This window comes from Ascaphus truei, chromosome 5 (assembly GCF_040206685.1).
Source record: "Ascaphus truei isolate aAscTru1 chromosome 5, aAscTru1.hap1, whole genome shotgun sequence".
Taxonomy (NCBI): Eukaryota; Metazoa; Chordata; class Amphibia; order Anura; family Ascaphidae; genus Ascaphus; species Ascaphus truei.
The window spans coordinates 123776888-123801880 of record NC_134487.1 but is presented as its reverse complement, the minus strand read 5'-3'; the positions used below and the strand labels follow the sequence as shown (position 1 = coordinate 123801880).

The following is a 24993-nucleotide window of genomic DNA, read 5'->3' as shown; positions in this document are numbered from 1 at the left end:
TGCGTCCTGTCCTCAAACGTAACCACAAGGACCCCATCAGGCAGGTAGTAAAAGTTGTCAGGATCCTCTGAGGTAGCTTCCATGGTTGTAGGAGATAAGACAGCTCTGTATACACGTCTGTAGCTGTTGAAGTACACATGCAATGCAGGACTTACACTGGTAGGGCCCAGGAAAATAAGTAGTGGCCGGAGGCTATGCTACATAAAAAAAAATCTTAGATTTGTTATGAGAAATGCAATGGGAAGACCCTTTTACAATAATTATTATATTTTAAAAAAAATGTCAGTGTAGGGAGATTAACAATAGTGAGTTTGCAATGATCCAAAATGAATAAGGAATTTGCAAATGTATTGTCCAGTTTATGATGAGTGGTTAATACATTTCCTAATGTGTTACACTGGCACTGGCTATTACAATGCATAGTGATGCGTCTCAGCATTGTTCTCGCCTTCTATGGGAAATAATACAGGTACTGCCTTCACATCTTCAATCCTGGTCCCTAACCAGCATGATCATTTTCAGCAATCTCTCAGCATGGTCAATATTTTATCAAACACGAAAAACTGGGCAGAAAGTGTACCTCTTTATCTTAAACGGTGTAGTGGTTATGGATATTCTCAACGTATAGAGGGTGACATGAACAATAACTTGCACTGGCAGCAAGACAGCGACCTCTTTGCCCTTCCAAAAGATCTTACAAAGGTAGAAATTGATCTCTGGAGAGTTTAAGATTGATGCTTCCTCTGTTTTTTGTTCTTTAGGGGAAGATTAACTGACGATCCTTAAATAGTAGAATTAATTCCCTTAGACCAAATACTTCATTCAAGGTAACAGAGTTTAATGGTAAGATTTGTTTTGTTCTTATAATGCTGAGAATTGACGCAACCCTGTATGTAGAATTTTGTAGGCACATGGGCCCCCTGCACCAAAGAGCTTGCATTCTCTTTTTTGGGGGGGAGGGGGGTGTCTGAGGCACAGGGAGATGGTGACATGGAGAGCAGGCAGTTTTCTTGTGCTACTACTTTATCCCTATTCTCTTTAGATTGTGATTATTGTGCCCTCTTTATAAGGGCGAAAGACCAGATTTACCTGAGCTGATGCGACATTTACAGGGTCTACCAGGTATTTACCAGTTTCTGGAAGTCTGTACATGTTACCGCGCTCCTCCCGCTATGAAGTATGCTGCTGGTAAACAGACTGGCCTTACATATATGGGAAACCATAGGACAGATCCTGCGCTCCTACTAATTTGGGCTAAAAAAAATATATGAAAAAATATATTTTTTAGCCCAAATTGGTAGGTGCGCAGGATCTGAACTGTTATTTGCCAGTTTATGGTTTAATTGGGCAGGGAGGTGGATCTGTCGGTTTATTTTGTATAATATTATTTCAACTGCCCCCTTGTGGGGATACTAAGGTATTCATATGGTACAGTAGCTAGCAACAGCAATTAGCCAACACTGCCTACAAAATTGAAATGGGGACACTGAGAAACCAATAGAAATAAATATGCTCAAGTATTTTGTGATTCACTCTTGTCTCTTGTGGTTTCAAGTAAACAGTCTGGAATATGTTATTTCTGTTTCTATTTTTATTTATTTGACGATCACATTTTCTCAGAGTAAAAGTGGCTCCTAGCAACCACAGACATTTAGCCGTAAACGGGACACGAATTGTTGTTTCAGGATTTTTTATAAAGGTGTTTACACAATCTTCCACAGTTCCACATGGCAAGAAAAGAGCTTATGAATGTAATTGGTTTCCATAGAAATATTCAATTACCCTTAAAGAACAAATGTTACTGGCTTCCTGTGTGAAAAAATGAATGAGTTTAATTAATGAGGTAATTATTGTTCTTACCCTTAATTTGTTTACCTAAGTAGCTTTAACAAAACAGCAAATGGAAAAATTGTGCCTCTATCTACAAAAGTTTACAAACCGTTTTATCTAAAACAAAAAGATTTGGTAAACATGGTAAAGACACTCAAGAACATTGGCTGTGGCAGAGCCATTGAAGGTTCTAACAACAATATTAGAACATTTCAATAAAATAGCCAACGTTCTTGGATCAGGAGAGAGGTGGGGGGGATACATAAATTAAAAGGGATAGCAGGAGTTAAGGGGGAGATGACATAATTAGAGTTTATATATCATAACAATCTAATCAAATCCCATTCTTCAAATTATTCTTTAGTTTATAATAGTGATAATCCTAATGAAACCTGATATATCTCATCCTTTTCTCCGTATGGACTCTACCGTGACGCCCCTCTTAATTGTTCCTTAAATTCTGGTTGTCTTTGTGTTTTTAATATTTAGATGTATACTTGTCTGTCTTTTTATTTATTTGTTTTTTTCATTGTGTGGATCAATTTTATTTAACCCATTAAGCATGACGCTGCGATTCACTTTGGTTCTAGGAGGAACTGCCCCATTAAATAGATTTCTCTTCCGTTCCTCCATGTCAGCGCATGAGATGAGGGATATGCTCCTCCCATCTGTAGATAGAACACAGACTTCCTTACCAATGTAACCCCCCAAAGGGTAATAGTAGAGCAGTATAAGTTACAGGGAAGTATATAGGAGAGGACAAAGGTTCTGAAAAGTAGGTCCCGGATACAGGGCCAGTGAAGGGTATTCGGCACCCTGGGCTAACCTTAAGCCCTCTCACCCCACCCACCCCCCTTTCTCTCACCATCCATCTCTCAAACTCCCCTCCTCTCCTCTCTCTCGCTCTCTCTCATCCTCCTCATCCTCCCTCTCTCTCACCTTCCTTATCCTTCCTGTCTCTCTCCCCTTCATCCTCCCCCTCCCTCTCTCACTCCCCTCCTCTCTCTCTCACCCCCTCTTCTCTCTCTCACCCCTCCTCATCCTCTTGCTCTCTAACCCTCCCCTCTCTCACCCTCCCCTGTTACCCTCTCCTCCTCAACCCCCCCTCCTCATCCTCTAACCCCCCTCATTATCCTCCCTTTCACCCTCCCCTCCTCTATCTCGCTCTCTCTCACCCTCCTCTCCTCAACCCCTCATCTTCCCCCTCCCCTCTCTCACTCCCTCCCCATCCTCTCTCATCCCCTTTCTATCTAACCCTCCCCTCTCTCATTCTCCACCTGTTACCCTCCCCCCTCAACCTCCCCTCATGATCCTCTCACCCCCTCCTCATCCTCTCCCTCCCCCTCATTCTCTCACCCCCTACTCATTCTTCTCTCTCTCTCCGCATCCTCTCTCTTCCCACCGCCTCCGCTCTCCCTCCTTCTCTCTCACCCCTCCTCTCTCACCCCTCCTCCACCTCTTTCACCCCTCCTCCACCTCTCTCACCCCCTCCTCCACCTCCTCTTCTCACCATCCTCCTCTCTCTATTTCTCCTCCTCTTCTCTCCCCCTCCTCCTTTCTCCCCCTCCTCCTACTCCTCTCTCACCACCTCGTCCTCCTGCATTGACTCCCTCTTCCTCTCACCTAACCTTCTCCTCCTTTCACCCCCCTTAATTCTCACCCCTTCCTCCTCTCACCCTTCCCCTCCTCCTCTCAACCCCTCCTCTTCTCACCCCCTCCTCTCTTTCTCCTCCTCCTTTCTCCCCCTTTTACTACTCCTCTCTCACCCCTCCTCCTCCACTGACCCCCTTCTCCTCTCACCAATCCTCCTACTACTTTCATCCCCTTCTCCTTCTCTCAACCCTTCCTCCTCTCACCCCCCTCTTCCTCCTCTCACGGTGAACTGAGGTGGAGCAGGGCAGGAAAGGAGGAGGAGAACGAGGATGGTATTAGGCAATGGGAGAAGAAGACGTCAAGAGCGAAGCAGGGCAGCAAAGGAAGACGATGCTGGGTGGTGGCAGGAGAAGAGGACGGAGGACCGCGGAAGCAGAGCAGGACGGCTGGGTAGGAGCTGCACTGTAGCAGCAGCAGACACCGGAAGACAGCGAAGACTTCTGGGTTGGACCGCTGGGGCACACTCATCCCGGCCGTCCTCCTCTGCCATCCTCTACTGCCCTACTCCGCTCCTGCCGTCCTCCTCTCCAGCCGCTCTGTGCCCACCGCCCTCTTCTGATGCCACTCCCGCCACACCCCAAAATGTGCTGCCCTAGGCAACTGCCTAAGTCGCCTAGTGGTTGCACTGGCCCTGTCCTGGAAGACAAGAGGAGCCTCGGGGAGGAGAGATCAGACCCCCCTGTTTTATGTTACAGATCGGGAAACTGCTCCTTTAGTAACGATTCCCTGATCAGGAAAGCGGTATAGTCTTCACCTGCACAGAACAGTTCAGGATCCCAGTAGGGGCCCAGAGTAGATGGGGTATATCGGAATTACTCCGAAATGGGTCCGGATCCAATACAAGTAACCCAGCCAAGTATATACCCCTCCTTCTGAGTGGGCATCTAGGGATACCGTGTCATGAGTAACAAAGAGTGATGTAAAGCAACGTATAACTATGTCGCGTATGTGTGTGAAATGTCCCGGTGCCTGGGGACCTGAATAAAGACTGGAGTTGTACTACAAAAGTTCCTGGCACCCATCATTTTCACCATTGCTACAACATCGCCCATCCGCCTGAATCCAGCACCCTAAATTGAGGTAAACTATGCTGATTAGCCAAATATGGCAAACGAATGTAAACTACCTAGGAGATGGGCAGGGAGGGTTAGGCAGCGCCTATAGTGCCTGCGACGGTGACGCGTGACATCACCGTCGCCGCAAGCGAAAGTTGTATTTCGCTTTGCGGCGGCGGCGCGGGCGACTAGGCTCCTGATTGGTTCAGGGGCTGTCACATGAGGCGACAGCCCCTGAAAAATCAAATAATTACGGCTACCAAAAATCGCATCGCCACGTCACCCCGTCGCTTTGTCGCCATCGCTCTTGCTATAAGCGCACGCGACGGCGACAATGCATTTGTTTTCGGGCGACATCGCATCACCTTCACCGGCACTATAAGCGCGGCCATACACCTACAAAAAATGCTTTTTGGGACGATTCATAGGAGGTAAGAGAATCTTCCTACCTCAAGTTGGAAAACCCAGTTTTATTACATCAGCCAGATGTCAGAGGCAATACTTTGGAGGTTACAGGTCATTCAAAGGAGAAAGACTACTTATCAGTCAAGAAGGTTGCACATCTAGATTCACCGGCAGGAAGACAATGGTATAGAGCTGGTAAATCCTTTTCCAGAAATGCCTCTTTCTGAGATTGAGCAGATCGCCTTCTTGAACACAGTAACAGTAGGGGGCAGATTAAAGTGTTTGATTGGGATCCAATCAACAACCGATCGCTGAATACTCCAAGTCCTCATGAGTGGTTACACAATAGAATTTCTAGAAAAAACCTGCATTCAAGATTCCTTCAGTCATCCATGCCCAAAGATCCTCAGAAATTACAATCTCTCTATTAATGCTTAACAAATCTAGTGAAACAGCAGGTGATCAAAGGGGTACCGAGGATCCAAAGTGTTCTATTCCACTAGTCAAGGATTAGTATGTACATATACCCATCCATCACACACGCAACATTTCTCAGATTCAATCTCATCAATTGGCATCGTCAGTTCACAGCTCTTCCCTTTGGCCTCTCTTTGGCCCCTACGAGTTTTCACAAAGATGTTGGCAGTCACAGTTACCCACATCAGACTACAAATATTTGTAATCCCATACCTGGATGATATCCTGATGAGAGCCAGATCCAGAGAGAAAGCAGATGAGCTTGTTTCCTCCATCATTCAAATATTGTCTCAACAGGCATGCTTGGTCAACTACAAAAAGAGCAGACTCACCCTGTCACAGAGGCTGAGATTTTTTGGGCTGCAGTTCAACTCTGCAACAGCAAAAGTATATCTACCAGCAGAAAAGAGACAGCATAAGTCATCTATGCCGAAAGATGAGCGACCTAAAGTATCCTATGGAACATCAATATGATGCTCTTGAGAAAGATGGTGGCTTTGATAGAAGTAGTACCCAGGGCTCTATTTCATTTAAGAAGGCTCCAGTACTGTAACGCTGTGCTGCCCGCAGCCCAGACCAGTCCCCAGTACTGAGGTGGAAGGGAGTATACCACACACCCACAGCAGTGAGGGCATGCCCGGAGTGTGGTAGGGTGCGTTGCCGGGTCTGGTGAGAGAAGGGTGGTTAGATACTTGCCGAGTCCGGGGCGCCAGAGGTCCGAGAAGTGAGTCCGTAAGCCGTGGATCGAGGGAAGGAGAGAACAGCGAAGTAGTAGTCCGTAGCCAAGTCCAGGAGTTAGAGAGGTACACGTAGTCAGAAGGGAGCCGGGGTCCAAAGCCAGAGGGGGTACGCAAACGAGCCGAATCACAATCACGAACTGGAAACAGAGAAGAGAGCCAGGCACAGTGCTCCAAACAGCACAAGGCTACTAGAAGCTATGCAGAGCAAGGAAGGAGAGGAAGGACTGGGGTAATAAAGGATGGCTGACCAAGGGAGGGCAGAGGAGGAGCGGAGGTGTGTCCGGGCTGTTCCAGGGATAGGCTCAGGGACAGAGAGGAGGAGGAAGCCAGGTGTGTGGCTGGGATGTGAGGCGGAGCGTTCCGCGATGGGAGTGGGGGCGGAGCCACCCGTGAAAGGCTGAGGGATAGAAGATTGGGTGCGCGCGACCCGGAAGTGCGGCAGCGTGTGCTGCTGAAGGCAGAGCAGGCAGTGGTGCACGGGCGCCGAGAGCGGAGACCCGACGGGGCAAAGCGGGGGCAGCCGCTGCGGGAGTCCATCCAGAAAGGGAGGGGACACGCCGTGGGGGACGCGTCCCCCGTTTCCTTACAAGTACAATCTCCTTTTCAGATGGAACAAGGATATGCCAGATCTGTCCCAGAGGGTACCTCTCATGCCAGTGACTCATCATTCACTTAGATGGTGGGAATCAGAGGCCAACTTCTCAAAGGGCAAGTCATTAAGCCCGATCAAGGGTTCTTCTAACAGATGCAAGCTCTTCATGATAGGAAGCCAACTACCAGGAAATGTTCAAAGGAATTTGGTCACCAACTGAAGCAACACCAGAATGTTCGAGTGGATTTTTTAAGTAGAAATATTATAGACCCGGGGGAGTGGTCTCTGGATCAATGGATTTTCATAATAGGATTGCTCACTAGGGCGATAACCATCAATAGATCTCATGGCACCAAAACACAACACTACGTGCCATTTCTTTTTCCCCCAGACACTAAGATTAGCAGGCAACAGGAATAGATGTTCTGTCCAGGGATTGGCGATACCTGCTTGTTTATATATGTTCACTGATTCCATTGATACAAAGTACACTACAGAAGATCAGAAATGAGGGTATAAATGCCATACTAATAGCCCCAGCATGGCCAAGGAGAGTATGGTTCAGAGATCTAACAGATGTCAAAAGACATCCCATGGTTTCTTCCAATCTTCCCAGACCTTCTCTCACAGGGACCGATCAATCAACAACTATAGGTTTCTCACAAGTGACAGATACGCTGATTAAGGCCAGGAAACCAGTAACATCTAAGATTTATTACAGAATATTCTCAATCATCAGATCATGGTGTATTAATAATCATAAAGTTCCCCACAATTAGGATTAATTCCAAACATCCTGGATTTTCTTCAACAAGTAACGGCACTCAGCAAATATTTTCAGGAACATATCGCTGAGCAAAAATATATACCGCAGTCCATAAAATCTGCACACAAGATAAGACCTAGAATCATGGATCTGATTCCATGATGGGATTTAAATTTGGTCTTGCAAGCATTACAAAGACCTCCTTTTGAGACACTACAGTCAATATCAATCAAATATCAAATATCAAATATCAATATCAATCAAATGAAGGCCGTTTACCTCGGCTATAACTTTAGCAATAAGAGTGAGTGAAGTTAGAGCATTGTCTTGTGAGACCCTTTTTTTCATTGTCCACCAGGACAAGATTGTCCTCGAGACAATACCCCTTTTCCTTGCAAAGGTGGTTTCATCTACTCACATCAATGAAGAAATAGTGGTACGTTCCTTCTGTCCAAACACCAAGAATCGGAAGGAGCTAGTGAGATAAAATGACTCCATTTAATCCGCTTCACAAGAGACCTCAAAACTGCAAGTCGATATCTCTGGAGCCTGCAGTATAAGAAATAAAAGAATATTTAGGAACAAAGTAATTGTCAATCAATGTGCTTGTTCCATTGTTCATCACTCCCTGCGCTCCAAGAAAACCAAGGACAGCTGGGTGTAGGGTAGAGAGGTTTGTAGATGGGAATGGTGTTCAGTGTCAGTGCAGGAGAAGTGCATGGGCAACAAGCATACAAAACAATGGCACGTGGAAACAGATTGAACATACTGTTTTATTTTAGGAATGGGCTTTTATTGTACAGTTTAAAATAGCGCGCCGTGTTTCATGTCGTTAGTGGAGGTTAAGGCTCCAGTGCTGTAATCCATTCACTGCTATAGATACAGTATCTGCACATTATTTTAAATGCGTGACTGGTGCCATGACAGGGAAAGAGGTCACTCTGTTTAACAATACGGTTACTGTATGTTCTCCGTGTCTGTTGTGTTTTCTGTAATTAGACAAAAACAACATATAATGTAAACTTGTGACAATGATGGGTTTTATTTTGGAATAGCATTCACATTCCACACCCACCAACCCCACAGACCGTGGTTTCCCCCAAATCACCACTGCAAACGCGGGCTGTCTGTGAACGTAATTGACACTTGCAGAAAAGCAACAACTTGTTTTCGATGCTAAATTTGGCAGCAGTGGTTAAAGCCATATGCAGAAGAGAGTTTCTCAGCCCTACCATCAAAAGCATTTTAAAAGGCAACACTTGCACCATATCAGTGCTGGAGTGTCCTACAATATGATGAAACAATGCAGATTCAAGCATACGGATGGGCAAACTACTTTTGAATTTTACCAGGTAAAAGCAATTAGGTACTTATGCTGTCATAGCTTCTTTAACACATTTATCTCTGGAGGGTCCTGAAACATGGTAAAAGTCCATGATGGACTATCACTGAAATATAACCCAAGGAAGGTCTACGGAATAATCGTGTTGTCACCAATTGACTAGTGGAGCAGAATAAACTATGATGTACATTAGCACAATAAAAGGTATCACATCCTCCAATAGATTTCATTACAATAATAAAGGTGTCCTCTACATATAGGATTTTAAACTTTTTTTATTTGTATTACTTAATATATTTTTATAACGCATACACCCAATTGGTATACTGACATGCAAAGAACAAATATCAACAAAGAAAAGGTCTCACAACCAGCCAGCCCTATAAAAAAAATGTATAGTGCAAAAAGAAATGGTAGGAAAACCCAATGATAATAAGGAGCAAAGTTTAACAATGCATGTGGAAAGTCGACATTCAGTACCAGATTGTAACTTTATCAAGGTAATTGCATTACAGAAAATAAACACACCAGATATTTATACCCATAATGTAACGCTCGGCCTGCCCACAAGCCATACGAGACACCGGGACTGAGGTGGAAAGGGATAATACCACACACCTAACAGTAAACGGGGGCACAGCCGGAGTGTGGAAGTAGAGTAGATGGTCCGGGTAACAACAATAGAAAGAGTACCGTACTTGCCAACTCCAGCGGTGGTAGGTATAGTCCGTAAGCCAATGGTCGTGGAATGGAGAGAGCAGTGTAGTTGAGTGTCCGTAAGCCTGGGTCGTGGAGTGGAGAGAGCTGCGAAGTAGATTGTCCGTAAGCCGTGTCCAAGGGATATAGAAGTCTGCAAGATAAAGGGTCCAACGCCAAGTCCAAGGGTACCAGAGAGCAGCATAAACGAAGTCCAAAGCCAAATATCAATATCCAGGGATGTCAGCAGAATATCCAGGGAGAGGGGCTGAAAGACAAAAGGGGCCAGGCAACTGCAGACAGCACCAAGGTACAGAAGCTATGCAGAGCAAGGAGGTAGTGGTGAGGGGAGACTAAATAAGGGGTTGGGACCTATCAGAGGAAGGGGAGGAACGGAGGAGTGGTCAGAGGAAAGACCTGATAGGAGGGAAGTGTTTGGGAAGCTGGGGCCTATTGGAGCAAGGGGAGGAACGGAGGAGCGGCCCGGGGGAGGACCTGATAGGGGAAAGGTGTCTGGGTAGCTGAGGCCTGTCACAGCAAGGGGAGGAGCGGCCCGGAGAAGAGCCTGATGGGAGAGGAGGGCCTGGGGGGCGGACCTGACGGGGAAGAGACAGGGAAGCGCGTGGAGTGTGCGCCGCGTCATCGGGGCGGAGTCACGTTTGTATGACACTTGTTTTTTGCACCGCGTGATCTCGCTACGGGAGACACCACAGGCATTTTATGGTATAATCGCAGCCTCACAGAAGCCCCGCGCTTGGATTGCTGGGGAGAGCGAGGGGCCTCCGTAACTGCCTCTTACCTTCTCTCTGGCTTCTCCTCTTGCATCTTCTGATTGCAACGACGCATCGCCATGACAACACAGCGGCAAATGGCGTCATGTTGCCGTGATAACGCGATGCTGTGACATCGAGGGTTGAGGAGCAGAAGGAGATGTGGGAGAGATGGTTAGAGATCCCGGTACCAAGGCCCGCCGAATTACAAGCCGGCCCTGCAAGGAGCTGACGCCAGGGGTTTGAACCAGGCCCCTGGCGTAAAAAAAAAAATCAGTGTCATTGTTTTCAGAGTCAGTGTCTTAACACAAAACTATATTTGCGGGGGAACACATTTTAGGAAAAAACATACACTCCATATAGTGACTATACAATATTAGGAAGGGGTCTTCAATACTAACTGGGAATGGGTAAATGCCCGTTCTACCAGCTTTCTTTATTTTATGTGGAATTCGCTTTCTTACTTTAGATATTAATTAATCTTTCTATGCTTACGGTTCTAACACCTTTTCCCCTACAAAAGACCACTTAATATATACGCGTGGACGTGTGTGTCTACGTGTATAGTACGATTATATTTGGTAAGGAGGAGTACCACCAGTTTTTATATACAGCCCCGCTGCATATGACTAAATGTTTAATTCCACTTAAACCTTAAACAAAAAGGGATTACATTTCCCTTCTACAAAGAGCTGTGCCCTGTTATTTACACGTTTACAATGTCCTGAAATCAAGCACATAGCACTACGTGTTTTACAGCATTTAAACCACTGACACACGTGCAGTATATAGGGATTATACAATGGGCTGAGCAGATGCACCACACACTGCAGGTGAGTGTGGGACAATAAGCGCCCAGCAGATGGCAGTGCTGCTGAATCTAGTAAACAGAAGGAGGAGGAGCCCTGAGGCCCAGCGTCACCCTCCCGCCTTCCCTGTGTCAGAGCAGAGCTGGCCGGTGTGCAGGCAGACAAGCAGCAGCACTCCTCTACATCATTAGCACACTCCTCCTCCTCCTATTGCTACTGAGTCACCCTCCCTCCCTCCGTGCGGCTGGGTGCCACATTCACATACATGCAGACACCCAGAGCATCCTCAAACCAACACCACAGCACAGGGACAGACACACTCAGTGCATCACACAGGCTCAGTGCATTACAATGCAAACACACGGACACCGCAACATATACCAATACTGAGCACATCACGCTACACACAATTGGAACTGGTGAATCACTGTATATAAATATACACATACATATACCACCCTGTCTTAGCATAGACTAATGTAAGCGCAATTGTATCCATATACACAAGCAGTGGTGCCGCTGTCTCCTTGTATACATATATAAAAGCATGTCCTGTGGCTGCCTGTATACACATTCATGCACACTTTCCTTGCAGCAAATATAAGGAAAGACACTAAACACCTGGTAAGTTTCTTTGCATAAAACCCATAGCGCGGCACCCCTACCACACAGACACACACAGACACACACAGACACACACAGACACACACAGACACACACAGACACACACAGACACACACACACTCACACACACTCACACACACTACCTGCATCTCCCTCCATCTCCCTCCGTCCCCCACAGCCTGACAAAGCTATGAAGCAAGCTCTCCTGGAGGTAATGAGGATGAACAGGGTCTGCCGGATGGTGCTGGTCACTTGCTTAGGATCCTTCGTCCTGGTCATCTTCTATTTCCAAAGTATGTTGCACCCAGGTAAGACTTGGCCCTTCCATCTGTTTGCGAGATGCTGTGTGTAAGGGGGGTGGGGGGGAATATTGAGCGATTCATCATCACTGGGGATGGGCACATATTGCAGAAAGCAGAAGTGTACAGGTCTGTCTGATTTCCCAGCCCATTCCTGCTTGCAGCGTAGTTGGTTACGTTGCTCACTTCAGCAGCATTTGGTAGAAGTCCTATGTATTTCTGATGAGACAGTTATGCATACATTGTGGTTGTTGAACATGCATTGGGTACCTGTGCTTTCCCTATACTTTACTGTTCAAGTCAAACTGGAATCATCACTGTAAATAAAGCTCTGTTTTTCTCTTTAACGTTTCTTGTACATACCATGTTTGGGAAGGAACACGCCCAGTTATGTCTCCCAAAAGCATTAAGGTGTTGTGTCATGTAAAAACTTCACCCTTCAATACTGTATGTGTCTTAAGCTCTATGATGGGGGTTTCATTATCTGTGGATGTCCTAACATGTATTAGTCAAGTGTAGTTGTGTATAAATATGTACAACTTTCATGTTGGCCCCAAAAAGTTACAAATCATTTTGACATAGAGCAGCCTTTAATACTAGCACTCTCTTCAAAAAAATGATTTCCCTAAAATATGTCACAGGGGTTTATTCTCCCAAGCATTCAACTTGTTTTGAAATATCTGCTGCGGGGAACTTCATGTGAGTTATGGATCTGTATTTTGACTTCAGAACCACTTTTGTACCAGTTATAATTATACAGGTCTACTGTGTACTGCATTCTATCTTATTGTACCTGGATTAAACACTTGTAAAACCCATAACTGATGTGACTCTTTACAAACAGTAGCAGGACCCTCTGACTTTTAGTGTCAACATACTATATTCTGCAGAGTTATCAAGATTATTTAGCTGCTATCAGGCTTCAAGGGGTTAATATATTTTACAGATAATGTATGTGATCTCTATCATATGTTGCAAATATGCAAGATTTATATATAATGTGTATGTCTGTGATTTCAAAGGTTTACATTTTTCAGTGGCACTTAGGTAACATACAGTTTCTGTTGTGTTGAAAAGATTGTTCCTAAATCTTGGAGTCAAATAGATTGTTTGAATATTAAGATAACATGAAGAGCTGAAATATGAAAAAGATCTATGCTGCCTGGGCTTCTAAAATTCTTACTGATACTCACTCCGGTGTAATCAGTGCCTCACTTCATCAAATTTCAATGTATGACTTACTATTCCTTCCGTGATCTTTTTCAGATTAGAATGAGTGTTTCAGTAAATTATTTTATCATCACAGGAATTAATTGCATTAATCATTGGCAGGAATTCATTGCATTATTCTGTCGCATAAAGTGATCGCCCTTTGTTGATTAGGAGTCTTTATTCACTCTTGTGTGATTTTGTGTTTGTGCTGAAAGCCTGTTTAAAATTCATGGGAACTTTAACCCCGCTTGGTGCTGGAAGAGATTGCAAATTATCGCTGTATGGTGCATAGCAAAAGGATTGCATTTCTATAGCACTCAATCCTGGTAACACTCATTTTTGTATCCTTGTCAAGAGGATCACAATGTTTAAATGTCAGAATCAAGATACTAAAAAGAAAAGCTCAAGTGAACATAGAGTGCTAAATACCCACTATATATGTCAATCCCATGTGATTAATCAGGCGTACCACTACTTTTTTTTTAATACGTATTTTTTTATGTGGACAAAGGAGTTCATTGATTAAACTGAGATACCGTACCAATCATGACACTATCGTTTGAAAAACCCTTATTAAAGTATCGCTACAGTTGGCATTTTCACAGTTTAATGAAGACACCCGCCCCCCCACCCCCCATAATGAGCAGGTTTTCAGCGGGTTTTGTCGTGCTGTCCAATAAACCAATGTAACTAATAATGACTGAGACGAGCGCTTAATACTCATTATTATAACAGTACATACATTCTAGCTGTTCAGTCTATCTAACCATACCTGCAAAATGCTTTGTTCCATAGTATAACTTTGATCAAATGAAAGGAAGAAGTGATCAAGTGGTACAGATGAGCAAATCGCTTCCCTTTTTTTTGTGTCACTTAGGCAGTTCTGCATACCTATTAAGCAATGTGTTAAAAACTGTCCTACTACTGGATCGAATGATTACATATGGTGACCTATCTGTATAAAAACAGCAACAACAATATTTGGAGTCTGTTGTGTACTCATCCCTGGTAGCGATACATATTAGTGTGTCCATCAGGTAGAGCGCGCACAAGAAACAAGGACCTCTTAATGTGTATTATTATGTACCGGGTGATGATTCTTTCCTTATAACATGTCTATGTTCCTCAGCACAGTACAATGCTGTGGGAAGACAATAACAAACCTGTCCCAAGGTGCTTACAATCTGATAGGCAGGGAGAGTCACAACATAAGGTACAGGGGGGAGAAGGTTGTTGTGTTTCTAAGGGACGCTGTTCCATTTGTTATAGAAAATCGGGGTTATGGTTGAGACTGAAGGAAGAAGAGTGGGTATAAGGACAATGTCACATAGGCTTTCTTAAAGTACTGAGTTTCTCGTTCAAATGTATGAAGGTTAGGGGAGATTTAATGATGCAGGGAAAGTGTGTGTGTGTGTGTGTGTGTGTGTATGTGTGTGTCCCTATTTCTTCATCAGGCAGTGAATTGACAAGTGCTGGTGGTTTATATAGTTTTATATATACATTCATAACAGGCAAATGTGTACATTTGTCTGTTAAATTTAGTTTCTTACGGTGATCAGTGAATACAAAAACTAGAGTTTGAACGAGGGAACAATTGCTTTCGGTGGAGTAATTTTTTTACATTATTTTTTAATTGAGTTTGTAAATTAATAGGCAATAGTGAAATGTCAGTGTGTGTGCCATTAATTAGCATTCTTGCCAGTGAGTGATTTCCAGGTTTCCAGTCCTGCTCCTAAAATGTAAATTTAAAAAAAATATCCTCTAGATAACAAATGGAAGAATAAAGTGCCCAGAGCAGCAGGGCAATGTAGCATACCATACAGTGCATGAACCGTTTGTCACAATAAGGATTCACATTACCACCCTGCAGTGAATGCTGTGAGCTTAGAGGGAGTTTTAACATACTGCAGTGACACTTGAGTACACTTTAAAGAGCAGCATTGGCAGTGAATGGGTTTAATTTATTTCGATAGCGGAACAGCTGAAGAATAATGTTAAATGGCCAGGAATCATACATCTAACATGATCTACTGTAACTTCTTAGCATCAAAAGTGTAGCTGTGTGTCGGTTTGGCATTAAAATACTAACCTTCTGGCTTTGTTTACGTAGCAGAAAATGTCAAAGTTTTTTTTTAAGCTTTACTAAACATTTTAGATATGGTTATTAGGTTGGACATTAACTGAATCCCAAGGTTTGAATCAAAGAATTTGTGAATGAAAACTGTCACAATATATAGCACGTCTGTTTTTAATACACAAATGTGACAGTCTAAGGTTTCATTCACTCATTGTCGTGTCTGTGAACCAATAGGGATCACCCCATACAAAAAAAGACTCTACATTTGGGGTAGAAATGGTACCTTCCGCTGTTCACTTGGAAAAAAAAAATGCAACTTTCACGACCAGTCAGATCCCTTGTGAAGGCATAATCCAAGAGACGGCAGTAAAAATGTTGTATTTTCTGCAATAACACAGGTGTTAACAAGCTGCTATACCGCCATATGCTAGTGGTAGCAGAACAGTGGGTGTAAAGTGTAAATCTGTGCTGTGCACCTTATGCTATCACTAAAATAATGTAAGTTAAATTCCTGTCTCTGTCACCTCTCCCAGGGGCGCTCAACTCCAGTCCTCAACAGGTCAGGTTTTGAGGATATCCTTGCTTCAGCACAGGTGGCTCAATCAGTTGCCACAGTCTTCAACTGAGTCACCTGTGCTGAAGCTGGGCTAGCCACAAAACCTGACCTGTTGGAGGGAGGGTTATGAGGGGGTGGGTTCTTGAAGACTGGTGTTGAGCACCCCTGACCTATCCTATCCGCTGCAAAACTCATTTGTTCCTCGTTCTTAGCTTCACTACAATATGCGGATCTAGCCTGTCCCTAGAGAGAGCTCAATATATGCATGTGAAGCAGATCTATTTGAGATCGTGTTTAGATAAAAGGTGCTGTATAAAAGCTTGCATCCTTTTTAAACACCAGATAGCCATTAGATGTATTCCTCCCACCTTACTTCTGTTCTTTTGTGGTACAAAATCCTTTATCTTTTCCCTACAGCAGGAACTCAAACATGGTTATTTAATGTCAGGGCCATTTATTTACCCCTAGACCACTCTTTAAATGACCTTTCCTTGTATATATATTTGTCCTGGTCCTTCTATATTGCACAGTGCTTTCCTAATGCTGCTTAATATATTTTATTTGTTAGGATGCTATAATACTGATTGACACCCATTTAGATAATACAGTAGAATTAAATAATTGCAAATCATTTCCCCCCTTAATTAACAGCAATCTAATGCAAATATCAGAATTAATCTCTTAAAAGGACACCGTTTTCGCAATGTATTGGCATATATTCGACCTAATGGGTGCACCTGGCTGCAATGAAAGTAGCAGATCTGATGTTTAACTAGTGTTTTGAGAGATGTCATAGGAGATTATATTGTGCTAATTTAAGGCACATGTATTTTCCAGTCCTATTTAATTCAATTTCAGTTTGGTTGCATTTCTTTGGCTATGTGCAATTTGGAATCATAACTGAAAATGTATTTTTCATCTCATGGTGTTTATAATGTACGCAAACCCTGATATACAACTTTTATTCACAATTGTTGTACTTTGTAGTAACAAATGACCCTTTCAGCACCTTTGCAACATGTCAAATGTATTAAGAAGGGTTCATGAACGTTTTTCATAGAAACCATGTGAACTTATTTTTAATACACTTTTTTTAATATCCTTTTTATTTCATACTGTTTCTCCTACAGTAAGTCCCTGTGACTCTCGTATAAAATGCTGTCAGGCTGCTTCTTTGTGTCGCCTCTGAGCTTTATGCAAATGAAACTGAGCCCCATTAAAATGCATGGAGTTTCACTTGCACAGAGAAGCAGCTTCACAGTATATTGAATAGTGGCATACGAGATATAAATACCTGCAAATATATTTTTCTCAATCATCCTATTATATGTATTTATAGTATACACATGAATCTAAGTGCTTGGCTGCTAGCAAAATAAATGCTATGTTTCTCCAAGTGGTGAACCCAGATAAGTAGACGGTGTTATGCATTGTGTGAGATAAGAATTTTCTGTCACAGGTTTGAATATCGGCATTGAAATGCTGTGACCAATGAACGAGATGCTATACTTGCAAATCAGGACTCGTATCCATTGCATTGAGGTACGGTGATGGTTAAGCAGCAGTGTGCTAATATGCAGCACATTACTTCTATTGCTACACTAATGTCTGTAAAGGGTATATTGCTGTTATGAATGAAAAGATATTAACAAAAGATAATGCAGTTTTTTTGCATTTGCAAACCTGAGGGAGTGGGCCTACTACTGTATATACATTATCTACACCATGTCACATTGTAAATCTATGGGGAATATATTGATGCTGTGTAAATATAGTTTATTTGAATTCAGAGTAATACATCTTTAAATGTCAATTGTACTTTATTTGGCTATTGTCCGATGTAACTTTGTTGTTATTGTGAGGGGGATAGTTAAAATATGTATAAATTACATTTACCTGCAGTAACTGCAATGGACTGTAGGTTCTCAAACACTGACCGGGTTAAAACATGTATTTGTAGAATGCAAGATTCTAATTGCAGTGATCAAGGACAATTGCTGTCACTCAGACAATAAATAGTTTTTTTGTAGCGTACTCTAACTATAAGGCCTCGGCCAGGGTTCCTGCTGGCGTGCGGAGGCGCGCTGAGGCTCAGGGAAAGCGGGTGCTTTCCCTGGCCTTAGACAGCGCGCCGTCCGGGGGCGTGTCGGGGCGGCCCAGTGACGTCACGGAGCTGGTTCGCCCTCATTGGGCGAACTGCTCACGTGACCGGCCCTGCGCTCCGGCAAGCGCTTGATTTTAAAATTTACCTAAGACCTACGCTTCCGCGTGTGTAAGCGTAGGCGAGCCCCTACTAAAGCCGCTCTCATTGCGGCTGTGGGGCTCACTGGTAAGTACAAGCGCGCCTCAGCACGGATGCCCGAGGCCTAACAGTCCTGGTCTATCCACTCCAGAAATCCGTTGCAAACAAACTGATATTTAATGTGATACAAATATATTTCAACAAACTTTTTTTTTTTTTTTAATTCCAATTTTTGTCTATTTTTCACATTTTGATTTCAGTACAGTAAGCTGCATTTTATTGCGATACAATACGTAGGTCGCATAAACCCCAGGCTGCAGCGCGTATCCGCTGTGAAGTCTGCATAACAGTATCGTTATGTGGTTGAATTATGAAATGAGCACAGAGCATAAATAAACATGAGAATATTTCCCATAAATTGCTGATTCTCGGGCCGGCAGATTTGTTCATGTAATGACTGGATATATTTTATGAATGGTTTCTTGTTTCTTGTTTTTTCTTAACTAGAGAGCTTTTGTTTATTTTAAAACCAGATTTGTAGCATAATGTTGCTGCAGAACACGGACACATTTTCGCGCACTCCTCAAATAACCGTTTTATCGATTTTCTGACTGCAGATGTTTTGTTAAAATCCATTTCTGATGCATCTTAATTACATGTATTTCATTATGTAATCACAAAGCATATATGTACTTATGCGTTTCTGTTCGACAAACTTTATCCTCATATTCTCGGAGTAGGTTTTACAGGCTATGCATTTCTTTAAGCCAGGCTGTGCTGAAAAATTGCGTAATACGGCAGGAATATGCTTTATGGGGTCCCTGTTAAAATGGAGAAGACGCAATGATGACACTGCTCATTTGCATGCCATTACCCAGAATCCCAGGCTGCAGTGGAAGCACTGTATGCTAAGAGATAATGGTGAAAAGCCGGGCTGCAGACCTGTCTGAGACTTGTGAATGTGCAATGAGATTTCTTGTTTCTCATATTGTGAGCTGAACCTTTCCAATGAGCATAGTTTTTTGGTTGGTAAAATTTAGTTAATTCACTATTTTTTTTTTTAAATTATCTTTCCAGTAAAAAGGGATCTTTTGGAGCAGGTTTGACCCTGCCAGTTTTAAATAATTTCAGTTCAGCTAAGGACTAAACATAGCTGTCAACAAACTCTAGGCCAAGATTTTTATTTCCTCGTAGGCCTTCCCCTCCCCCAACCCCCACCCCCTCCCCACGACCTAACCCCCAATAATATACACTTTTTATATATATTTTTTTACAAAAAACAGAAACATTTAAAAGATGACAGTGGGCACACCAATAGAAAGCCTATTGGTGTATGGGCTGACCCAGCAGCTTTCTTGAACCCCCAGAAAACCACCATTGTCTTGTAGATTCAAAGTGTAATTTCTAACCTAATAAAGTAAATAAATACAGTACAAAGTGCTAATGAGCTTACTCACTATAAAGATGTATGAATTTGTAGATCTCAAAAAGCCTGAAGAAGGGAACTTATGGATTTAAAAGACAATGCACCAAAACATTGATGTATAATTTTCATGTTGCTTTTCTAAATGCTTTGTACCATGCACATTACCCAATTTTCCTCGGTGCATTAAGGCTACTAGAGACGGGCACAGCGCAGCAAAGCCTGCAATAACTACACCACACATCTGACCAGCGCAGACTGCTGGGAGGCCAAGTGAATAAATAATTAGCTTTGTTGTTACAAAACATAATTATCTTTGCATAATGAAATTGACTGTGGCGTTGTCGCGTTTAATAAAGATGGCCTGATTTATCCTATTACAAGCAATCTGGTATGGCAAAATTAATCAATCAAAAGTCACAGTAATGAAACTGGTCAGGTGTGAATTCTGCATTGGGCAGATTATTATTGTGGCACGGCTTGCGTTCTGAAGATGCGCGCGCCAGGCATAATGAGATCCAGCAGGGTGGAGGAGGTGGATAATTACTCGCTATTCAGATTAAATGCAATCATGTTTTCTAATTCAAATATATGTTGTATAATTCTCAGTGAATGCAGACACGCTTTACTTTACTATACGTTTGGGAGTCAATTACCATTTGCCTCTCTTAACTTATTATTGTCATATTTTCTTGAAAAGCTGGCAGCATTTTTTTGGGGGGCGGGGGAGGGGGGCTGCTGCTGTTTCATTCGTGACAAAGGTCTGAATCCTGGAAGAGACGGGTTCCTTTTTCTTCTGCTTAAATGTGGATAGGCTAACATGGTAACTAACGTACTGTAGTATCTTATCAGCCTATTGAGAGGAGAAACGTCCTAACAGTGATGCCGGTGGGTGAACCAGTTCCTTGTGACCGTGGTCAATTTATGTTAGCATGTCCCAGACATCAACAAATATGTGACTGTATATTTCTATGTGCAGTGCTGTGTACATGGTCAGTGTTATATAAAACAAAACAGTTGTTAAAAAAAAAAAAAAATTTATCCTGTGCAAGAGTATTTTATTTAATGTTTTTTTATTTATTTTATCTTTAACTGTTTATGCAATGTCTTTATATATAATGTATAACCCTGGTCACCTAATGTAACCATGTATTTGTAACCATGTATCTGTCATCATAACATATGCCCAGGACATACGTGAAAACGAGAGGTAACTCTCAATGTATTACTTCCTGGTAAAACATTTTATAAATAATTATATTCATGTATAAATTACATGTGTAGTAGCAGCCTTATCATTTTTTTTGTCACTGCAAACTGTACCTCTTTTTAGGTAAATACTTGTGTTTTGCAGATAATATATAAATAGATGCTGTGACCTTGTCTTATATATTGAGGGGAAAATGTTGGTAATTCTTCAGATTGGATGGTACTTAAACTACTGTATGATGTTTGCTATACTAGACTTTTTCCCCCTGAAAGGTAATGTCCATATACAGTGCAATATTTTTTTTCTCAAGTGAATGGCCCCTAAGGTGTCTTCTGTGGTCGGAAGGTGTCTTGTGGCATAGCACCACTTAGTAAATATGGGCTATAACAGCAGATTAGGGGCAAAGTGAAGGAAGAACAATGCAAAGACAGCAGCATTTCAGGCATGACACAGTGGGGTCTCTGAGTATATTTGTGACTGCAAAGAATGAGCCTGGGGTAGAAGCTTAAAGAGAGATCCCAGTGTATATAGTTATGCACAGCAGTTGAAGTGGCTTAAAAACAAAAGTAGTGTACTTTGCCAGATTAAAAAAAACATTTATTACATTTCGGGTCAAAGCTCTTTGGACTTTATTTTAAAAATATCTAAACAGGAATTCTCCCTTTCTTGATGGCCCCAGGAATTCTCCCTTTCTTGATGGCCCCAGGAATTCTCCCTTTCTTGATGGCCCACACGAGGTTCTCAGTCCGAGATCTTTATATTGGTGTCGCTAAGAATAGAAGAGGCATTCCAGTTTTGATAGTCCAGCTCTAAGGGCTAGTTACTAAGAAATTGAGGACCGGGCTTGAGCCCCGATTTACCTTGTGTTGCATATGCTTCTGCAGACACCTTCAAATGAATGCGTTGTAAGGTGCCTTACCTTTTACCACAACGTTAATGTCTACCTTGTTAAACATCAAGGTCTGCAGGTTTAGTCTAATAAAGTGGGCACTGTAGATTTAACAGGGTAGGTATGTGGGCTGTTGACCTTAGAGTGAATCACTTGATTTATTGCTCACCTTCCTTCATTTGGGACTCTCCATAAAGGTCCAAGTGATGTCCAAACTAAGCTCACAGTATAGAATGTTAAGTAAAGTCTGTAGGAAGCTCCTACCCCACTGTTCCCAGGTGCTCTGATGCTGGGACTTAAGTGCTGTGCTGTGGTGCTCTGAGCCTTTGCCTTATCTTCTAGTCTTGAAGCAGTGTGTGGCAGCAGCATAAAGCAGCAGGATCAAAGTGTCCTGCCGTGTCATTAATATTTAATAAAAATACTGAATTGAAAGCGGGTTTGAACTATGCAAGCACTTTCGGATATTTTAAATAGAATCCCTAATGTTGGGATTCTCAGTTTGTTTCCTACTTGAATACAAGTGACTTTTGTTTGCCAGCAGTTAAATAAATAATGACTTCTGTGGAGCAGCAGTCATTTTAAATGCAATTAAATATACAGGTGAACAGCAGTGATGGGCAGGGAAGAAGATTGAAATGTAACAATGAAACCTAATTGGTGTCTCCAAAAGGACATACTGTATGAAGAAATGCATGAAGCAGAATATGTTGGCATGCAATCTTCATTAATGTGTAAACTTCACCATGTACTATATTGCCTCCCCATTTAAAGCTGCAGTTCAGTCTTTTTTTTAATTTTATTTATTTTTTACTTCAATAGTTTCATGTGGGCAATATCTAATTACCTAAAGAACGGTATAGCTGCAGGTCAATTCGTTCTCCATGTATTGATCGGCGAAATTTGGTGACATAATTAGTGAAGGGATCTGTTTTTCTTCTGCTTCTGTCTCTCAGTGGAAGCTCATGAATATTCATGAGCACTCCTGCACTGACATGTGCTAGAGGGAGGGCAGGGCTGACAAAGGGGTGTGCCAGGGCTTGTGACAGGACATGAAGGGGCAGTGCCTTAGCAAATGGCTGTTAAAATAGAATACAAGAAAATTGGTCTTTCAAAGTTGTTTTTTTTAAAACAGAAAATGCTAAAAGTATTTTTTCTTACTACAGAACAGATTTATTAAAAAAAACACACATGCAGGATATTAACTGAACTGCAGCTTTAAGAGTCGGCCACATTGAAGACTAACACAGACTTACTCTATTATTCACTAAAGTGTTCCACGTGCTAAACTCCCTGTGGGTAGCCAGACTTTGGGGAGCACTGTTAGTTTACATTTATACAAGTGACACAGTATGAAGAAGCATTGGAAACCTGTTTCTCTTTCAGCAATCAATGGGGTAACGTAAGCTGCGATTATAGTGCGCGCGCGACGGAGCACGTGACGTCACACACGCGAAACATAAACTAGGCAAATACTTCGAGCTGAATTTAAAAAATATTCTAATGTAGTAAGAATTATCTAAGGCTGCGTCCCCGCTGGTGCTCAGCGCATGGAACTTGCTGAGGTTCCTTCTTCCAGTGTGAATTCAGACGTCTCTGCTCCATGCGGCGCTAGTGCACGTAGGCTCTTCCATGATCGGCGCTTGGGGAAACAAAAACATTTGAGATTGAAGCGCGCTCAGCAGAGGTAAGTACCCACACACGTTACCCACACACGTTACCCACACACGTTACCCACACACGTTACCCACACACGTTACCCACACACGTTACCCACACACGTTACCCACACACATTACCCACACACATTACCCACACACATTACCCACACACATTACCCACACACATTACCCACACACATTACTTACCCACATTACACACATTACACACATTACACACATTACACACATTACACACACCACACATACAAACACATACCACACATACAAACACATACCACACATACAAACACATACCACACATACAAACACATTACACACATACAAACACATTACACACATACAAACACATTACACACATACAAACACATTACACACATACAAACACATTACACACATACAAACACATTACACACACACACAGCCCCGATCCATGCCCCCCCGCTCCCTCTTGCAAAATTAGGCAGGACACCCTGCACTCATGCTTTGAGAATTGATGACGTCACCAATTCTCAAGCATGAGCGCGGTCAGCGCCAGTGGGGACACAGCCTAATACATACAGAACCGATTTACAGAACCGTGCACCAGGCGAACGCCGGTAGTGCGGGCAGTTGTGGCGGGCGGCTGCGTCGCCGGAGGTCCCCGGCGGCACCCTCTGCAGGGTGCCACCATTTTGGCTGCGATTTGCGCAAGATGTGTGTGCAGAGTGGACGTGCGAGCGGCCATTAGATAGAGAAAGCTCTGCGGGGACTAAAGCTCCCAGCATGCATAGGGGCAGGTAGTCGGGTGCACCAGAACAGCCAATAGGGCTGCAGATTCCCCTGCAAGGGGAATATAGATACATTTCACGTGCTGCAGCCAAGTTAGTCGGAGCTGGGATGCAGATAGGGTCGGTTGTGTATGTAGCCCACCTACCCCTAAGTGAGATAGGGGTGGGTATGCCTTTTTCTGCTACGCTGGGTGGTGGTGCATACCTGTTGGTAACAGGATGGCTGAGCGCTCCGCGGTGGTGTGGGGAGAAACAGGACTGGAGGAACAGGTTACCTTGTTCTCAGTTGGTGCAGCGCCTCCAGCCAGCAGGGATCCTCTGTGGGTGTTCAGGGGATGGGCCCCTACTGACATTCCTCCATACACAGAGACAGTTACAGACAGCATTGTCTTTTCTGATGGTTTATTGCAGGCAGCTCAACACGACAGAGAAACAGGCGTTCCTCATAGCTTTAGTATCAATATCTCCTGTTACTCTTTCTCCTTATAGTCACAGCCCCGACTCAGGCCTACTCCTCTTCCCTCCAATCCCCTAATGTGTGGGAGTAAGAGACTCCCCTCTAATTCTAACACTCCATTCTTTGGACTGAACAGAACTGAACTCATAATTTGGGAGGGTGTCAGAATTTATAATCTTTGGGGAGTGTCTGTGACTCAGACTCATAGCAAGCCAGATCTGGATACTGATAAGCCCACACATACAGGGCGTGTTCCAACCATTATCCACCCCTCAGATTGACATCCTCAGAAGTTGCTAGGCCCGCCCTTGAATACTGATTACATCATCCAAGGCTGTAATACACACACAGGCCTACAGAAGGAATTAACCTTTCCACTGCCTGCACTTACAGGACTGACAGAGGAAAGGCCCAGGAAAAAGA

General features: G+C 43.2%; 1 protein-coding gene and 1 long non-coding RNA gene across 4 annotated transcripts in view; one reads left to right on the top strand and one right to left on the bottom strand.

Moving 5' to 3' along the window:
- Positions 1-8294: 8294 nt before the first annotated feature.
- On the bottom strand, positions 8295-12117 carry LOC142495302 (uncharacterized). 2 transcript variants are annotated; one of them, XR_012801712.1, is made up of 4 exons: positions 11903-12117; positions 10356-10581; positions 9479-9824; positions 8295-8507 (listed from the first exon to the last, which is right to left on the bottom strand). It is a non-coding gene; the product is annotated as an uncharacterized LOC142495302 (long non-coding RNA). The 2 variants fall into 2 exon arrangements; XR_012801711.1 differs by lacking the exon at positions 8295-8507 and having other exon boundaries at positions 9118-9824.
- The window catches only part of CHST11 (carbohydrate sulfotransferase 11), a 311027-nt gene continuing 297319 nt past the window's right edge, over positions 11286-24993 (top strand). Inside the window, exons 1-2 of one of the 2 annotated variants that reach the window (XM_075600580.1) lie at positions 11286-11759; positions 11938-12052. In XM_075600580.1, the coding sequence (XP_075456695.1) occupies positions 11712-11759; positions 11938-12052 (163 nt within the window). In that variant the 5' untranslated portion in view covers positions 11286-11711. Of the gene's footprint in view, positions 11760-11937; positions 12068-24993 lie in introns of both variants that reach the window. The other variant, XM_075600579.1, reaches the window with a different exon arrangement.